Below are 13,993 nucleotides of genomic sequence, written 5' to 3' on the forward strand. Positions count from 1 at the left end.
TTGGAACCATAACTTTTTGGGTTTTTTAATAACTGACTAAAAAATAGTAGCAAACAACTTCAGGAAATCTAGAATTATTGTAATAGGATTACTACATGATAAAAGGAAGCCATAAAATATAAACAGCTTCCATTTTTATTTATTTTTTAAGAGCCAGGGAGCATACTGCCAATTTGGTCCTGACTCATAAAATCATTTGACTTCATCATTGCACTTCTCACATCGAAGACTCTAAGCAGTGTAAAAGGATGGATACCCTAGAACCTATCAATAAACCCAGCCCCTCCTAAACTAGCTGGATTTGCAAAGGGGAAAAAAGCTGACCTGCCTTACTGTATTACTCAATAACAAGATACAATGTGGTTCAGTTACATAGTAAAGTCGCTTACGAAACAAGATATTCTCACAAAGCTAACGTTTTTTTTAAAAAGCATGTAAAAATTACCATTTGTATATATATGTACACACACACTATACTGTTACAGTTTGAAAGGTAGTCCAATGGTTCCAACAGTTCACTTAGGGACTTTAAAAACATTTTCCCCTTCCAGGTTTTTTGTCACTCCCTTGGCTCCGCCCTAACCTGCTATCATCCTGTCACCTATCGACGAAATCAAGTCCATGTTCATTTACCCTAGTAAGCACACGCTATCTCAGTGACTCTGGATGGGGTTTCTAGAAGGACTGGTATATGCTGAGGAGGTGGAATAGGTGTGTTCACACAAGTGGGAGGAAAGTGGCATAATACGAATCACAACCACAGGAAGCAGCCCTCCAGAGTGGCAGGAGTGCTCACACCTAGATGGTCCAGTGCCCACCACTAAAAACAGTCAAAACCCACTCTGCACCCAGCAAAAGCTGCTGAGGGTCCCATAATGCAAGTCACACTACTTCTCAAAGGAAGTAGCTGTTTCAGGATCCACGGAGGACAGTCACTTTGAACAGTGGTGGTTTGACATCTGTGGAAGAAGTCACTTGAACTCTTATAAAGAGAATTTTTAAGGGGTCAGCAGCTTCCCTGGAAAATTCAGGAAAATCGGCAAGAGAGGATGGTTTCATCTTTTCATAAAGTTCTTCTCCAGGGCTACTGAGGTCCTCTGTAAAGAGTAGATATTGCGCTTCACCCGATCCTCCAGGGAGGAGGTGGATGCACTCTCTAGCTTCATGCGCCTACGGAGAGAAGACAGATGAATGTAAGTGACAAACGTGTCAACTAGCAAAATTAAAAGAAACAGGTTGCTAGCCACAAAACAGCTGTAAAAACACATCATCTTTTAAGCCCACATATATTACTTTTGCCTCCATCTGGAACTCAGTTATTTAAACCAGATTCAAAGGGAAAATTTATCTGTTTTGGAAAATAGTCAAAGCCTCACTGGAAAAAAGACTTCCTCAGCCATGAATTCTTATTTAAAAGGAGATTCAATGAAAATACCAATTCAGCCGAAACCGGTTTGGCTCAGTGGATAGAGCGTCGGCCTGCGGACTCAAAGGTCCCGGGTTCGATTCCGGTCAAGGGCATGTACCTTGGTTGCGGGCACATCCCCAGTAGGGGGTGTGCAGGAGGCAGCTGATCGATGTTTCTCTCTCGTCGATGTTTCTAACTCTCTATCCCTCTCTCTTCCTCTCTGTAAAAAATCAATAAAATATATTAAAAAAAAAAAAAAAAGAAAATACCAATTCACCTCTCCTCCCCTCAAATTAAAAACATCCTACTCTCTGGCCAGCTCTGGCCAGAAGCTACGAGTGGTAACAAAGATGGTGTGGAGACTGAGCTCCATGTTCCCTCTACACAGACACAGAAATACTGGGAGCACAAGGAATGGACCAGCTGCCCAGCTGCCTTCTTGGGACCATCGCTACGAACGAAAGCCATTGGGCAGGAAGAAGATGCACTCACTGGATAAACTTCCCGTCCCGAGAGTCCAGCTTCTCCAGCCTCTGCTCCCTTTCCTCGTCCTTAGCGTGCTTCTTAAGGATGTTCAGTCTCTCTTCCTCCCGCCACTTGGCATTTTCCATCATTTCTTGCCGTTTTCGCTCAAGTTCCTCTGATGAGAGCTTTCTGTTGAACACAAAAACCATCCCAACATGTCTACTTCTCTCCTAACAAACAGGAACCACCTCCGGGAGAACAGGAATCAGGTAGGACCTCAGGTTTACACCTCACTGCTCTTTCCACAGACATGCCTAACCTATTGTCAAACTCAGGATGAGTTTCTTTCCTTCCAAATACCTTGCTTGGTCAGGCGGGAAGTTACCAGTCAAAAATAAATCTTTTTAGCCCTAGCCAGTTTTGCTCAGTGGATAGAACATTGGCCTGCGAACTGAAGGGTCCCCGGTTCCATTCCAGTCAAGGGCACATGCCAGTGTTGTGGGCTTGATCCCCAATAAGGGGTGTGCAGGAGGCAGCTGATCAATGATTCTCATCATTGATGTTTCTACCTCCCTTTCCCTCTCCCTTCCTCTCTGAAATCAATAAAAATATATTTTAAAATAAACTTTTTTTTAGAAGTTTCTGTTCCCTGGAAACTTAGAGAATCAGGCAATTAATAGTTAAAAGGGACCTAGGGTCCACCTCTCTTCTAACAACACTAGTAGCCCATTTGCAGGAAGAATCCTATAAGCGGCCACCGCTGTTGCAGCAGCTGCGCCTGCACCCACGGGCTGCTGCTGCCGTCTCCGCCCCGCCGGGCTTTCCCTCTGGCAGCCACCTAGCTTTCCGCTTTTCCTCCCTCTTCCTTCTAATTTGTCTTCAGTCTTCACTCCTCCCTCCCTCAGCGTATGCAAATTAACCGCCATCTTTATTGGATAGTTTGCATACTCACCCTGATTGGCTGGTAGGCGTGGCTTGGGCATAGCAAATGAGCAATCAATTTGCATATTACTATTTTATTAGGTAGGATAGTGAATACAAGATGTTGTAGACTCTCAGTGGTTCTCAACGTTGGCTGCACATCAGAATCACCAGGGAGCTTTAAAAATACTGATGTCTGGCCCTAGCTGGTTTGGCTCAGTGGATAGAGCATCCGCCTAGGGACTGAAGGGTCCTGGGTTCGATTCCGGTCAAGGGCACATGCCTGAGTTGCAGGCTCCATCCCCAGTGTGGGGTGTGCAGGAGGCAGCCGATCAATGAGTTTCTCTCATCATTGATGTTTCTATCTCTCCCTCTCCCTTCCTCTCTGAAATCATTAAAAATATATTAAAAAATAAAAATACTGATGTCTGGCCCTAGCCAGTTTGGCTCAGTGGATAAAGCGTCAGCCCATAGATTAAAGAGTCCCAGGTTCGATTCCGGTCAAGGACACATACCATACCTCAGTTGCAGGTTCGATCCCTGGCCCTAATCAGGGCATGTGCAGGAGGCAACCAATCAATGTGTCTCTCCCTCTCTCTGTGTGTCTCTCCCCCTCCATTCCATTCTCTCTAAAACTCAATGAAAAAATATCCTCTAGTGAGGATTAACAACAACAACAACAAAATACTAATGTCTGGGCCCCCAAAGATTATGATGGGGTGTAGCTAGGTCAGTGATGGGCAACCTTTTGAGCTTTGTGTGTCAAACTTCGCCAAAAAACCGAGCATAACTCGGGTAGTGTGTCACTTTGAGGAAAAAAACATTATTTCATGATATTTATAGTTTAAATAACATAAATGTTTCATCCTCGGCATGCGGCCGCCTTAGTGGCCGCATGTCATCAGAAATGGCACTGACACACGTGTCAGAGGTTCGCCATCACTGAGTTAGGTAATGGGATTTTTTTTTTTTTAAGTTTCCCAAGTGATTTTAATGTGCAGCCAATCTGTAGGGGCAGTAAAAGGAAGTTCATAAAAGTTGCTCATTCATCTAAACTTCTACTAAGAGCAACAGCACCGCCTACGGACAGCCTTTCACGGGCACAGCCTCGGATCCCAGGGCTCACGCCTATATTCTGTCTGACCCACTCCACACCCAACTCAGACAGAGTCCTGTCTGCCCTCAGGAGAGTCCCCTGCTTCCCTTCCAGCTGATGCCTCAAGTAAGGGACACGCTCTCAAGAAAAGCTTTTCTATGGAAATCTGAGAGAATTAACAGATGTTGAGAGACAATTTGTCCCTTCAATGTGCCTCCCACGGTGAGGGGCAGACGTTTAAAAGTTGACAAGAAGAAGAAAAAAAGCTGGTGGGGCAAAAAGGCGATAGAGATTGTCCTCCTGCCCAGGTGTGAACCGCTCCTAGCCGCAGGCCTGCAGGGCTGAAGTTGATCTGCTGGGCTCTTGACTCACCGGGTGTATCCAGGTGCGTGCCGCCTTTGGTAGACCTCTTTTTTAGGTGATGGGCTCCTGGTTCGGCCTCTCTCTCTCCTGTTTACCTTAGAGTTGTGCCTGTAACAGCACAGAGGGCAGAGAGGAGAAAGTTTTTTCAACACAAGGGCTTTTATCACGTTCCTCAAACGATGGCAGAAAAGCTAACTGTGTTAGAATTATAATCCAAATTGAAGAAAACGGAGGGCAGAAGTGGAAGGAAAACAAAGGCATAAAGGTACATAAGATTTGATATTAAACTTGCTCTGGAGATTCCAAATATGGAAATATGTAGTTCGAGCCTGGCCAGCATGGCTCAGTGGTTGAGCATCGACCTATGAACCAAGAAGTTCACAATTCGATTCCCGGTCAGGGCACATGCCCGAGTTGCGGGCTCGATCCCCGGTGGGGGCATGCAGGAGGCAACCAATCAATGATTCTCTCTCATCATTGATGGTTCTCTCTCCCCCTCTCTTTTCCTCTCTGAAATCAATAAAATATGTATATATATATTTGAGAAAGTGGATTACAACCACTTTAAAACATTAAAAAAATATGTTGTTTTAGGGGCCTGGGCTTTACATTGAGGTGAGGGCAAATGATGTAAAGGGAGTAACAAAGCAAAGACATTTGGGAAAATTAATGAACAGATATCACCAAAAGCAAATCACCTGTTGTGACCAGCCCCCGGCACGCACAGGTTATTTCACAGAGAATTCCAAGACTCACGCTTTGCTTGGCCTTGGGGACCGGGACCTTCTGCCCGGGGATGGAGACCTCCTGTCCCGGGACCCTACTTCTCTGGTGCTCTTCTTGCTGGCATGTCTGGGAGGGGAGGGGGAGGAGCTCCTGGACCCGGAGTGATTCTTCCACCCATGCACTCCTTTTGGCTCAGCCATCAAAGGGCCCTGCAGACGCTGGCTATGGTCGGAGTCCCTGATCTATATCATAAAGGAAAGGAAGAAAGGCTATTCCCAGGAAAATCCAGCAGCTCAAGAGAAAATGCAGTGAGACAAGAAAATGAATGAGCACTGAGGTTCTGTAAGGAGACAAGTGGGTAAACCAATCCCTTCCCAGCGAAACTTAGGCAAGTTATCTGCAGAATTATTTAAGAGTACCCACCCAACCACCTACACTGGCTTGGCTCTTCACTGCAGCCTAAGGAGGATCCTCGCAAGAGGCAGAGCATGGAGGACAGGGCCTAAAGTTAAACATACTGAGGGAAGAGAAGGAATCCAGAGGGGTGTGCATTTGTTAAACATTACCAGCCTGTACACTTAAAATACATGCATTTCATGTACATTATTTGCAGAGGGATGGACAGAATGCCTAAACACTCCCCTCGTGGGTTAGCCTCTCTGCTCAGAGGGCCCTCAGCTCAGGGATACGCATGGGCCTGTTCCCCAGCAGCCCCAGTCTTAGCTGCTCAAACTCCCTCCTTCCCACATTTGATTGGCTGCTAAAAATGCTCTATATCTAAAAGGCTGTCAGGTTGGCATTGACAGCCTTTTAGATATAGAGGCTGTCAATAGTCCCACTCCCTTTGCAAAGCCCACGTCCTTACCTGTAAACCATACCCAGGAACTTTGGATAAAACAGAGGAAGAATTTGCCATCTTCTTTTGAGATCTAAAAGATTAAAACACACACTCATTGAAAAAAAATATGCAAAAAGGTCCAGTCTACATCTCTCGTGCTGAAATGTGCTTCGTGCTTCAATGGTGACCTTTCCCACCTCCCAGCTTTTACTTGGGAGTGTGTCTCTCCATTGGACCGTCTTTGCTGGAAGATGCATCAGCACAGTCATGTGTTTCCTGTGAAAAAAACGTGGGCCCAGCTTTTCAGCCGATGCCTGAACACATTCTCCTCTCACCTCGTGCTGCTATTCCAGGGACTAAGAGTGAGTCAGCAGTGACAATGCTGACTGCTCCCACAGAGAAGATATACAGAATGGGCCCAGATGGGTCCATTAAAGCATTAAAAAAAAGCCTACATAAAACTCGATTCAGTCTCGGAGAAATCACCAGCTGAGATGAAAGTCATATCCAGACTGTCTGACCGAAGACCCGCAGGGCTATGGGGTCACGCCAAGATCTCCCAAGAAACTCTAGTGCTAGCTGGCCAGCTCTGTGGGCACAGGGCCCGTGTCTGAGTTCACCACTGAAACCTCAGGCCCTGGCAGCTCCCGGCATGGAGTAGGCGTTCAGGAAGTGTCTGTGGAATGAATGAGTGAATGAATCAATGAGGGAGGCCCGCCTCCACATGCTCACCTCCCGCAGCTGCGCTCATCCTCACTGCTGCAACGATCACTACTGGAGCTTCTGTGCTTATGTTTCTTGTGCTTCTTTTTCTTCTCCTTCTTTTTCTTCTTCTCCTTTTTTTCCAGACTCATTTGCAACTAGAAAATGCCCAGAACATAACCACACGAGATTACTGAGACCCCTGTCAATCCTCTGAGTGGACTGGGTTATGCACAAACTACCTGACTCCAAGCCTCTGGATCTACAGGGGCCAGGACATTATCAGAGTAGCCCCGTCAACAGCGGAGGGGCTTACCCCTGGTTGTACACAAATGCCCGCAGACTAGTGAACAGAATCTCTGGTGGGTGGGGCTAGGAATCTGTGTTTTTAACTAGTCCCTGGACCCACTGCCTAGCACATTCATCTGTCAAAAGAATTCCAACTTCATTGAAAGCATGTGGGAACTGAAAGATCAATCTTTACATTTTCCTTACCAACTGATCCAAGAAATAATCACATAACATGTGAATGCTGCATGGACCCTAGAAAGTCTGCCACCTGATCTCCTGAACACACTGGATGATCATGCTTTCCACAGGCATAACCCATACCCCTCTTTTTCTGGAACCATGCCATCACATGGTACTTTCCCAACCAAAAGACATAAAACAGAAAATCAAGCTTAATTAAGCTTGATAAATTGAGACTGCATAAAATCACCAGGAAAAGGTCTCTAAAAATCAAAATATTTTAAAGCCATTGTTTTCCTTCTCGTAAAGTAAGAGTAAATGGAGTGAAGTTCTCATGTTAAAGTAGCTAAAAGATACTCCTGGTGCTCTGATGCACTACTTACCAATTCTTTGATTTTCTTCATTTTCACAGGATTATTCAATACCTCTCTTTTTTTCTCTTCCTCTTTCTTCCTAAAGAAAGAGAGAAAATTATAAAAATCTTAACAACTTATTTTAGAAAGGAGATTAAGTCACTCATTCCACTCTCCACAATTCTATGTAGCAATCTTTTTTCGAAAGGCATGTAGGCAGGTCCTATGTTGAAATCTACATGATGGTGTGAAAGCCAGAAACCTTCCCCAAATCTGCATACAAATCTGCACAAGGGACTGAATATTGTGAGGACAGTCCACACTGGTTCCCTGTGGTGTGTTTCTTGTTAGGCTTCCCAAATAGTCAGGTAAACGGGGTCAGCCTGTGTGTCAATTGACTGCCGTGTATCTCCAAATTCCCAAGAAGCTGCCGTCTTTCTCACCTTGCTTATACCTCATATTTTTTATTAAGGGTCAACAGTAAATGAATAAATCTGGTCTGGTCCACTTGCCAATCTCTTCCCATATGGCCTATACCAGGCACCCATAATGGAGCCTCCTTCCCAACATCCAGCAGCCCAAATGGAGAGAAATTCTTTTACATGATATATAAAAGCTAAGAGGAAACCGACTGTGAAGTGAGAAGCTAAATAACACGTCTCCGCAGCATCTCTGTAACAGAACCCCTTCCCAGCCCCTCCTCAGCACCTGATGAGGAAGAGCGGGTCCTCCCGGATCTTGCTGGCCATGTCAAGGAGGGAGTTGGCACCCGATGGGGCAAAGATAGAGCCTGGGAGGAGTCCCGTCTCAGAAGAACAGCCTGCCTCCTTCTCCTCCATCTTCTCAAAAACGTACTTGTCAATGGGGCGCCCCAGCAAGTACTCATCACGGTTCACCATCCCACCAGGACCCTGGTACATCCAGTCCAATTTTTCTTCTTTTTTCCTAGATCAAGAAAAGGACATGTAGACACCTACACACAAAACCTGAGCACGAAGGATGGATAACCACAGCTGGTCAGAGCAGCACTCATTCTACAGGCACCTAAGATGGGCTAACACAGTTCTCCCCATGGCACCCGGGGAGGAATGGTGCCTGCCAGCATGAAGCTTACCATTTAGCGAAGATCACTTTCACCACCTAAAGCCATTTATGAGGAAAACTATGTTCCTCAACTTGGGGCACAGATCCTTTGCCCAGGGCTTCTACAAAGTTTTAAATTATCCTTTCATTTCTAGAATAATCTGAAACAAGCATATTCTGATAATCTCATTACCAAGACCAATTTCAGTGGCCGCATATGCAGTGTGTTCACTGTGTGTTGGTGCTCATTGTCATATTGGCACAAGCAGTGACACTACATTTATGGAGGTGGTGAAAAAAGACCAGAGATAACCTGGCAAGAAAATTATGCTTTCAAGCCAAAGAGAGGAGCCAAATCATGTCCCAGTATCATGCCAAACAAATATTTCCCTATAGTTCTGAGAGAAAAAAGTGGTGAGAAAACTGAATCCTCATACAACAGACAATAAGGCACACTGAATTCATAAAAGCTTATGTTAAAGCAGCTAATACCCCATTCACACTGAAAGCAGCAATGTATTTTCATCAAAACAGCATTATCTATAACATTAAATTAAATGTTTTTTGAATATGATTTTGTGTATTTGTTTTTGGTTAAGATTATATAACAACTATGAGCATAAAGAATGTCTTCTTGGTTACATCCTTGGACATTTTTAAAAATATTTTTTTTACTGATTTCTGAGAGAGAGGAAGGGAGAGGGAGAGGGAGAGAAACATCAATGCAAAAGTGAAGCATTGATAGGCTGCCTCCTGCATGCTCCCTACTGGGGATCGAGCCCACAATCTAGGCATGTGCCCTGACCAGCATCAAAACAGTAACCTTTTGGCGTATGGACAACGCTCAACCAACTGAACCACACCGGCCAGGGCCTTTGGACATTTATTTTTTTATTTTAAATATATTTTTATTGATTTCAGAGAGGAAGAGAGAGGGAGAGAGAGAGAGAAATATCAATGATGAGAGAGAATCATTGATCGGCTGCCTCCTGCACGCCCCACACTGGGGATTGAGCCAGCAACCCAGGCATATGCCCTTGACTGGAATCAAACCCGGGACTCTTCAGTCCACAGACCAATGCTCTATCCACTGAGCCAAACCAGCTAGGGCCGGACATTTTCTTTTTTTTAATATACTAGAACTGAACTATGAACCTCCTAGTTCATAGGTCAACGCTCAACCACTGAGCCACTCCAGCCGGGCTAATAAGAATAATTGATACCCAACCAGTTTCACAATTCCATTTCCATTAACTGAAACTAAGTCTCACATGCACACAACCTTGAATGTCACAAATCCTCCTGTCATGAAATTAAATGGGGGGACACATGCTACACACTACCCAGGAGACATGCCCACGAGGACATAAACAAGAAAAATGATAGATGGCCCTAGCCAGTTTGGCTCAGTGGATAGAGCGCCAGCCTGCGGACTGAAGGGTCCTGGGTTCGATTCCAGTCAGGGGCACATGCCCTGGCTTCGGGCTCAATCCCCAGTAGGGGGCGTGCAGGAAACAACCGATCAATGATTCTCTCTCATCATTGATGTTTCTCTCTCTCCCTCTCCCTTCCTCTCTGAAATCAATAAAAATATATTTTAAAAAATAAAGAAAGATGATAGATTACTTAATTTTAGTCTACTGTAGCTTGTATTCAATTCTGATTTAGAAATGCACTGCATATTTCATGATCTTATTTTTTCTCAGAACACATTTACTCCCACCTCCTTTCACAAGACGGGTAGGGTAATTATTATCTGCTACTCCTGTCCTGTATTACACAAGAGGAAACAAGCAGCGTAACATCGAGTGGGACTGTCCAGTCACACAGCTTTTACTGACAGACACACTATCCACCTCCTTCCATGAGACCTCACTGCCCCCCTAAGACGAGCCTGCAATATATAAACAAACAAAAGCAGGAACGAGGCCTTGACACATGCCGAGAGGCAGGTGGTAGCAATCACCCTCAGTTGTGGTTATTTGCCAACCATCTACCATGAGCTCGGCCTACACCGAGCCCTCTACATGTTATCTCAGTCCATCTTCCACAAACCTTAGAAACTGGGAACTCGCGCTCTCCTGGGTCTAGTGAGGTAACCAAGGCTCCCAAACTTGCCCCCAATTACATGGTGAGGCCGAACATGCAAAGCCAGCCTCAGAACCCAGGTCAGTCTGACTCCAAAACCCATGCTTGTAACCAGCTATTGTGCAACAGCCAGATGCTGCCCCTGCGGGGCAGCCTGCAGCTCCCTACACAGCAGGACCCCCTCAGCCCCCAACGCCCACCCGCAGCTCCTGGCTTACTTGACAGCGCCAACATCCTCCGCGTAGCGCTGCATCTCCTCCCTGGCCCTCTCCTCCCGCAACTCCCGCTGAAGCTCCTCAATCTTCTTCCGCTCAGCCTCATGCTTCTGCTCAGCCTTCCACACTTTCTCCACATTGCGGAGTGTCTGCGGGTGCCAGCTCTTCTTCAGGTTCTGTGGTAATTGAAAGGAGGGAGAAAACAGTTCAGGGAGTGTATGGGCAGTGAATATAACTGGCCCTGCCCCCCCAGCCCCTCTGTACCCTAACCACACCAAGGCAGGCGTATGTAAGGTCAAGACTGCCTTTAACAATGACAAGGTTGGCACCCACAATCTCTCACACACCAGGGGGTTTTTGGTCAAGTGCATAAAGCTTCAGGATAAAAAAAGGCCCTTCCTGAATTCCCTTCTAATCCTTTTAGCCTGAAATGCATATAAATCTGACTTCCATTGGCTATGTCTGAAGTGAGGGTTGGTGATGACAATATAGGAGGAATGGGGCAAGGAGATGGAAAAGTATAGACTCTGTAAAGCAACATTCATTCTTATGAACACAGCCTTCTTTTCCTTCAGCTCACTTAACCTGCCTTACACTTGCATGGTTTACAAGCCAATCGAGTACCTCTTCCAACCTTCCTTCCCAGGAATCTCCCCTTGGTTCTGATCTCCCCCTACCCTTCATCCTTCTCCTCTCCATCCTCCCCAAGAGCCACTGCTCTTGTCCAGCTTTCCCAATCAGGGAAGGTTTCCTGGAAGAAATGGCATCTCAGAACAATTATAAATTAACCTGATAATGTAGGAAGAGGGGAGGCAGGGTAGGATTTTGTAGAGAGCGCCTGGGAAGGCACATGAGCATTTCTTTAATTACTGTCAGCTGAATCCAGTGGTGAGAGCCACATCCTGGAAACACGCCTTGCCAGAGGCAGGAGTGTTGTCAGCTGGACCTTCAGTCCAGGCGCCAGGAGGTGGGTTTCCTTATCTAAATCCAGCCAAGCATCAGGAATGAAGAAGACTCGGGCTCACTCAAGAATGCACATAATCTCCTTTGTCTTGATCTTTAGTAAAACTTCCTGGTTTTTGCTGTATAAAATAAACACGCTGTATTGGCTCCGGGTCCCTGTCTCTCCATCAGAGGACAGTGGTCCCACCCGGCCCCAGCTTTTTCCTTCCATCTCTGTGTCTGTCTCTTTCTTTCATTTTCTCAATCCCCAGCAGCCCCTACTCAGGAACCGTACCTCTGTCTAGCCGCGCTGGACGCGGAGAAGAGAGAAATATTTACAGGATTTCCAAACAGAATAGCACACACAGGTGAAGGCACAGTGGTGAGAAAGAATATAGCACAAACAATTCACTGTGGCTGGAGATGGAGTGTAAGCTGATGAGGAGGCACTGTCTGGAGACATTTTGTTTGCACAATTGGGGGAGAAGGGTGGTACTAGTGGCTAGAAGCCAGGGATGCTGGTAAACATCCTACAATGCACAGGAACACACACACACACACACACACACACACACACACACACACACAACAAAGAAATATTCACCCTTGAATGTCAATAGCACTGAGGCTGGGAAACCCTGGATTAGAGCTTTCCTGTTCCACATACAATTAGGTGGTGAAAGCCTGGGGCGGTGGGGGCTGAAGGGAGTTAATGGGGGGAAAAGGAGGACATATGTAATACTTTCAACAATATTTTTTTAATTTGCATTTTCCATTAAAAAGAGCTTTCCTGTCTCTAAATGCAGTTTTCCGAAGAATACACAAATTCGAGGAACCTTGATGGAGTATTGAAACTCTTACAGCTCCTGGACAGGTGACTTAATTGATTTGCTGATTCGATTAACTAAACTTTCAAGAAGTTAGCATTTTTCTGATGTTGCACCAAGCTCTTGTGGGTCACTGCCCAATTTAGGGCCTCAGCCCCCTACAAATGAACTATTCTGTTTAAGAGCAATTGCCACTTAACGTATATTAAGTGCTATAAATTCAGGAGAAAACTGACACTATAGGTAAGAATGCAGCACTGAAGGAGAAACGGAAAAGGTGGACACGAAGATCCCTTCAGGCTTAAAATGGACCCAGGACATGGCTCAAGGGAAAGAATGGGGCATAAACCACGCCTACTACAGCCCAGGACGTCGCTCTGAACTCCCAGCTGAGAAAGACAGATGTGTCCCAAGACAAGACATACAGAATAATGCCTGCGTGACCTGTCCTCGATATCTGCCTTCTTTCCTACCCGTGACTTCAACCCCTGTCCCCCGGAATTTCCAGCCAAGAGGGCCCCCCTAACAAACACACCAACAACACCTGCCACCATTGGGGACACACCTGGCACGCCTCCCCAAGCCTCCGCTCAGTCCTTTCGTGGCCTTAGCGATCCGTCCCCTCTCCAGGGCTACGACACACACACACACACACACACTTCACCCCCGAGAAAGCGAGGCTGCGTTGCCAGGGTTACCCACTCCCACCAATTTCCGTCCGGAGCCCCGGCCCGTCTCCCGCCTCAGTCCTCCCGGCCGAGGCCTCCCTCACTTACCAGGTCTCCGCCTCCCATGATGGTGGAGACGTTTCCTCACTCCGTGGACCTGGAAGACTCAGGAAGGATCCAGAGGAAACGTAGAGAAACAGTTCAGGTGCGACCTCCCCACGTCTGTTCTCGGGGGCCACCGGCTGCCACTTTCACAGCCGGATCTACATTCCACTTCCGGGAGAGCGTTCAAATACGGCGACGGCGTCGCGGGGTGATGACGTTTGTTACCCTGTGACGCAACGTAGCAGGAGCGTCACGGGTAGTTTTGCAGTTCCAGGCCCTCAGGTCGCGGCGCCCGCGGTCCTCGGGTTGGCGCCACATCTACTAACCCGATAGGTGCGTGCAGGCGCCGCTGCTGTAGTCGTTACATTGCTTGTAGGCCTCGCCCAGCAGTTCGGTTGTCATGGCAGCGCGCCGCGGCGTCCCTCTCGGAGCTGACCTGGGTGTCTCCGAGGGAGGCCCCAGCGTGGACCAGCTCTGGCAGCCTGGCCCCTGCACCTCCCCCACACATCCCGGTTTTCCAAACGGCTTTTCAAACCTGCACTCTCAGGGGGGCGGGGGGGGGGGATGTCAATCGGGGGAAAAGGAGACGTATGTAATACTTTAAACAATAAAAAATAAAAGTAAATAAAGGATTTTTTAAAAACCGCACTCTCCTCAAACCTCGACACAGCGCCGACTGCCTTAAGTCACATCTACTTGATGGAGATTAAGTAAAAACAATC

The 13,993-nt window shown here is 46.6% G+C and overlaps 1 protein-coding gene across 1 annotated transcript; it reads right to left on the reverse strand.

The window, feature by feature from the left end:
- CWC25 (CWC25 spliceosome associated protein homolog) lies at positions 1 to 13,450 on the reverse strand. Its single transcript, XM_008153786.3, has 10 exons — positions 13,275 to 13,450; positions 10,733 to 10,905; positions 8,052 to 8,288; positions 7,374 to 7,443; positions 6,550 to 6,677; positions 5,845 to 5,908; positions 5,010 to 5,221; positions 4,263 to 4,361; positions 1,901 to 2,062; positions 1 to 1,170 (listed from the first exon to the last, which is right to left on the reverse strand). Exons 1-10 carry the CDS (start codon positions 13,290 to 13,292, stop codon positions 1,056 to 1,058), a joined length of 1,278 nt encoding a protein of 425 aa, XP_008152008.2. The 5' UTR covers positions 13,293 to 13,450; the 3' UTR covers positions 1 to 1,055.
- Between the last annotated feature and the right edge of the window lie 543 nt (positions 13,451 to 13,993).

This window comes from Eptesicus fuscus, chromosome 20 (assembly GCF_027574615.1).
Source record: "Eptesicus fuscus isolate TK198812 chromosome 20, DD_ASM_mEF_20220401, whole genome shotgun sequence".
NCBI classification, from domain to species: domain Eukaryota; kingdom Metazoa; phylum Chordata; class Mammalia; order Chiroptera; family Vespertilionidae; genus Eptesicus; species Eptesicus fuscus.

Coding starts and splice junctions, on each gene's coding strand:
- CWC25 (XM_008153786.3), bottom strand. Junction 6,678..7,373: donor TGAAGAAAATCAAAGAATTG/GTAAGTAGTGCA, acceptor GGCATTTTCTAG/TTGCAAATGAGTCTGGAAAA. Junction 4,362..5,009: donor TCCCCAAGGCCAAGCAAAGC/GTGAGTCTTGGA, acceptor GTGCTGTTACAG/GCACAACTCTAAGGTAAACA.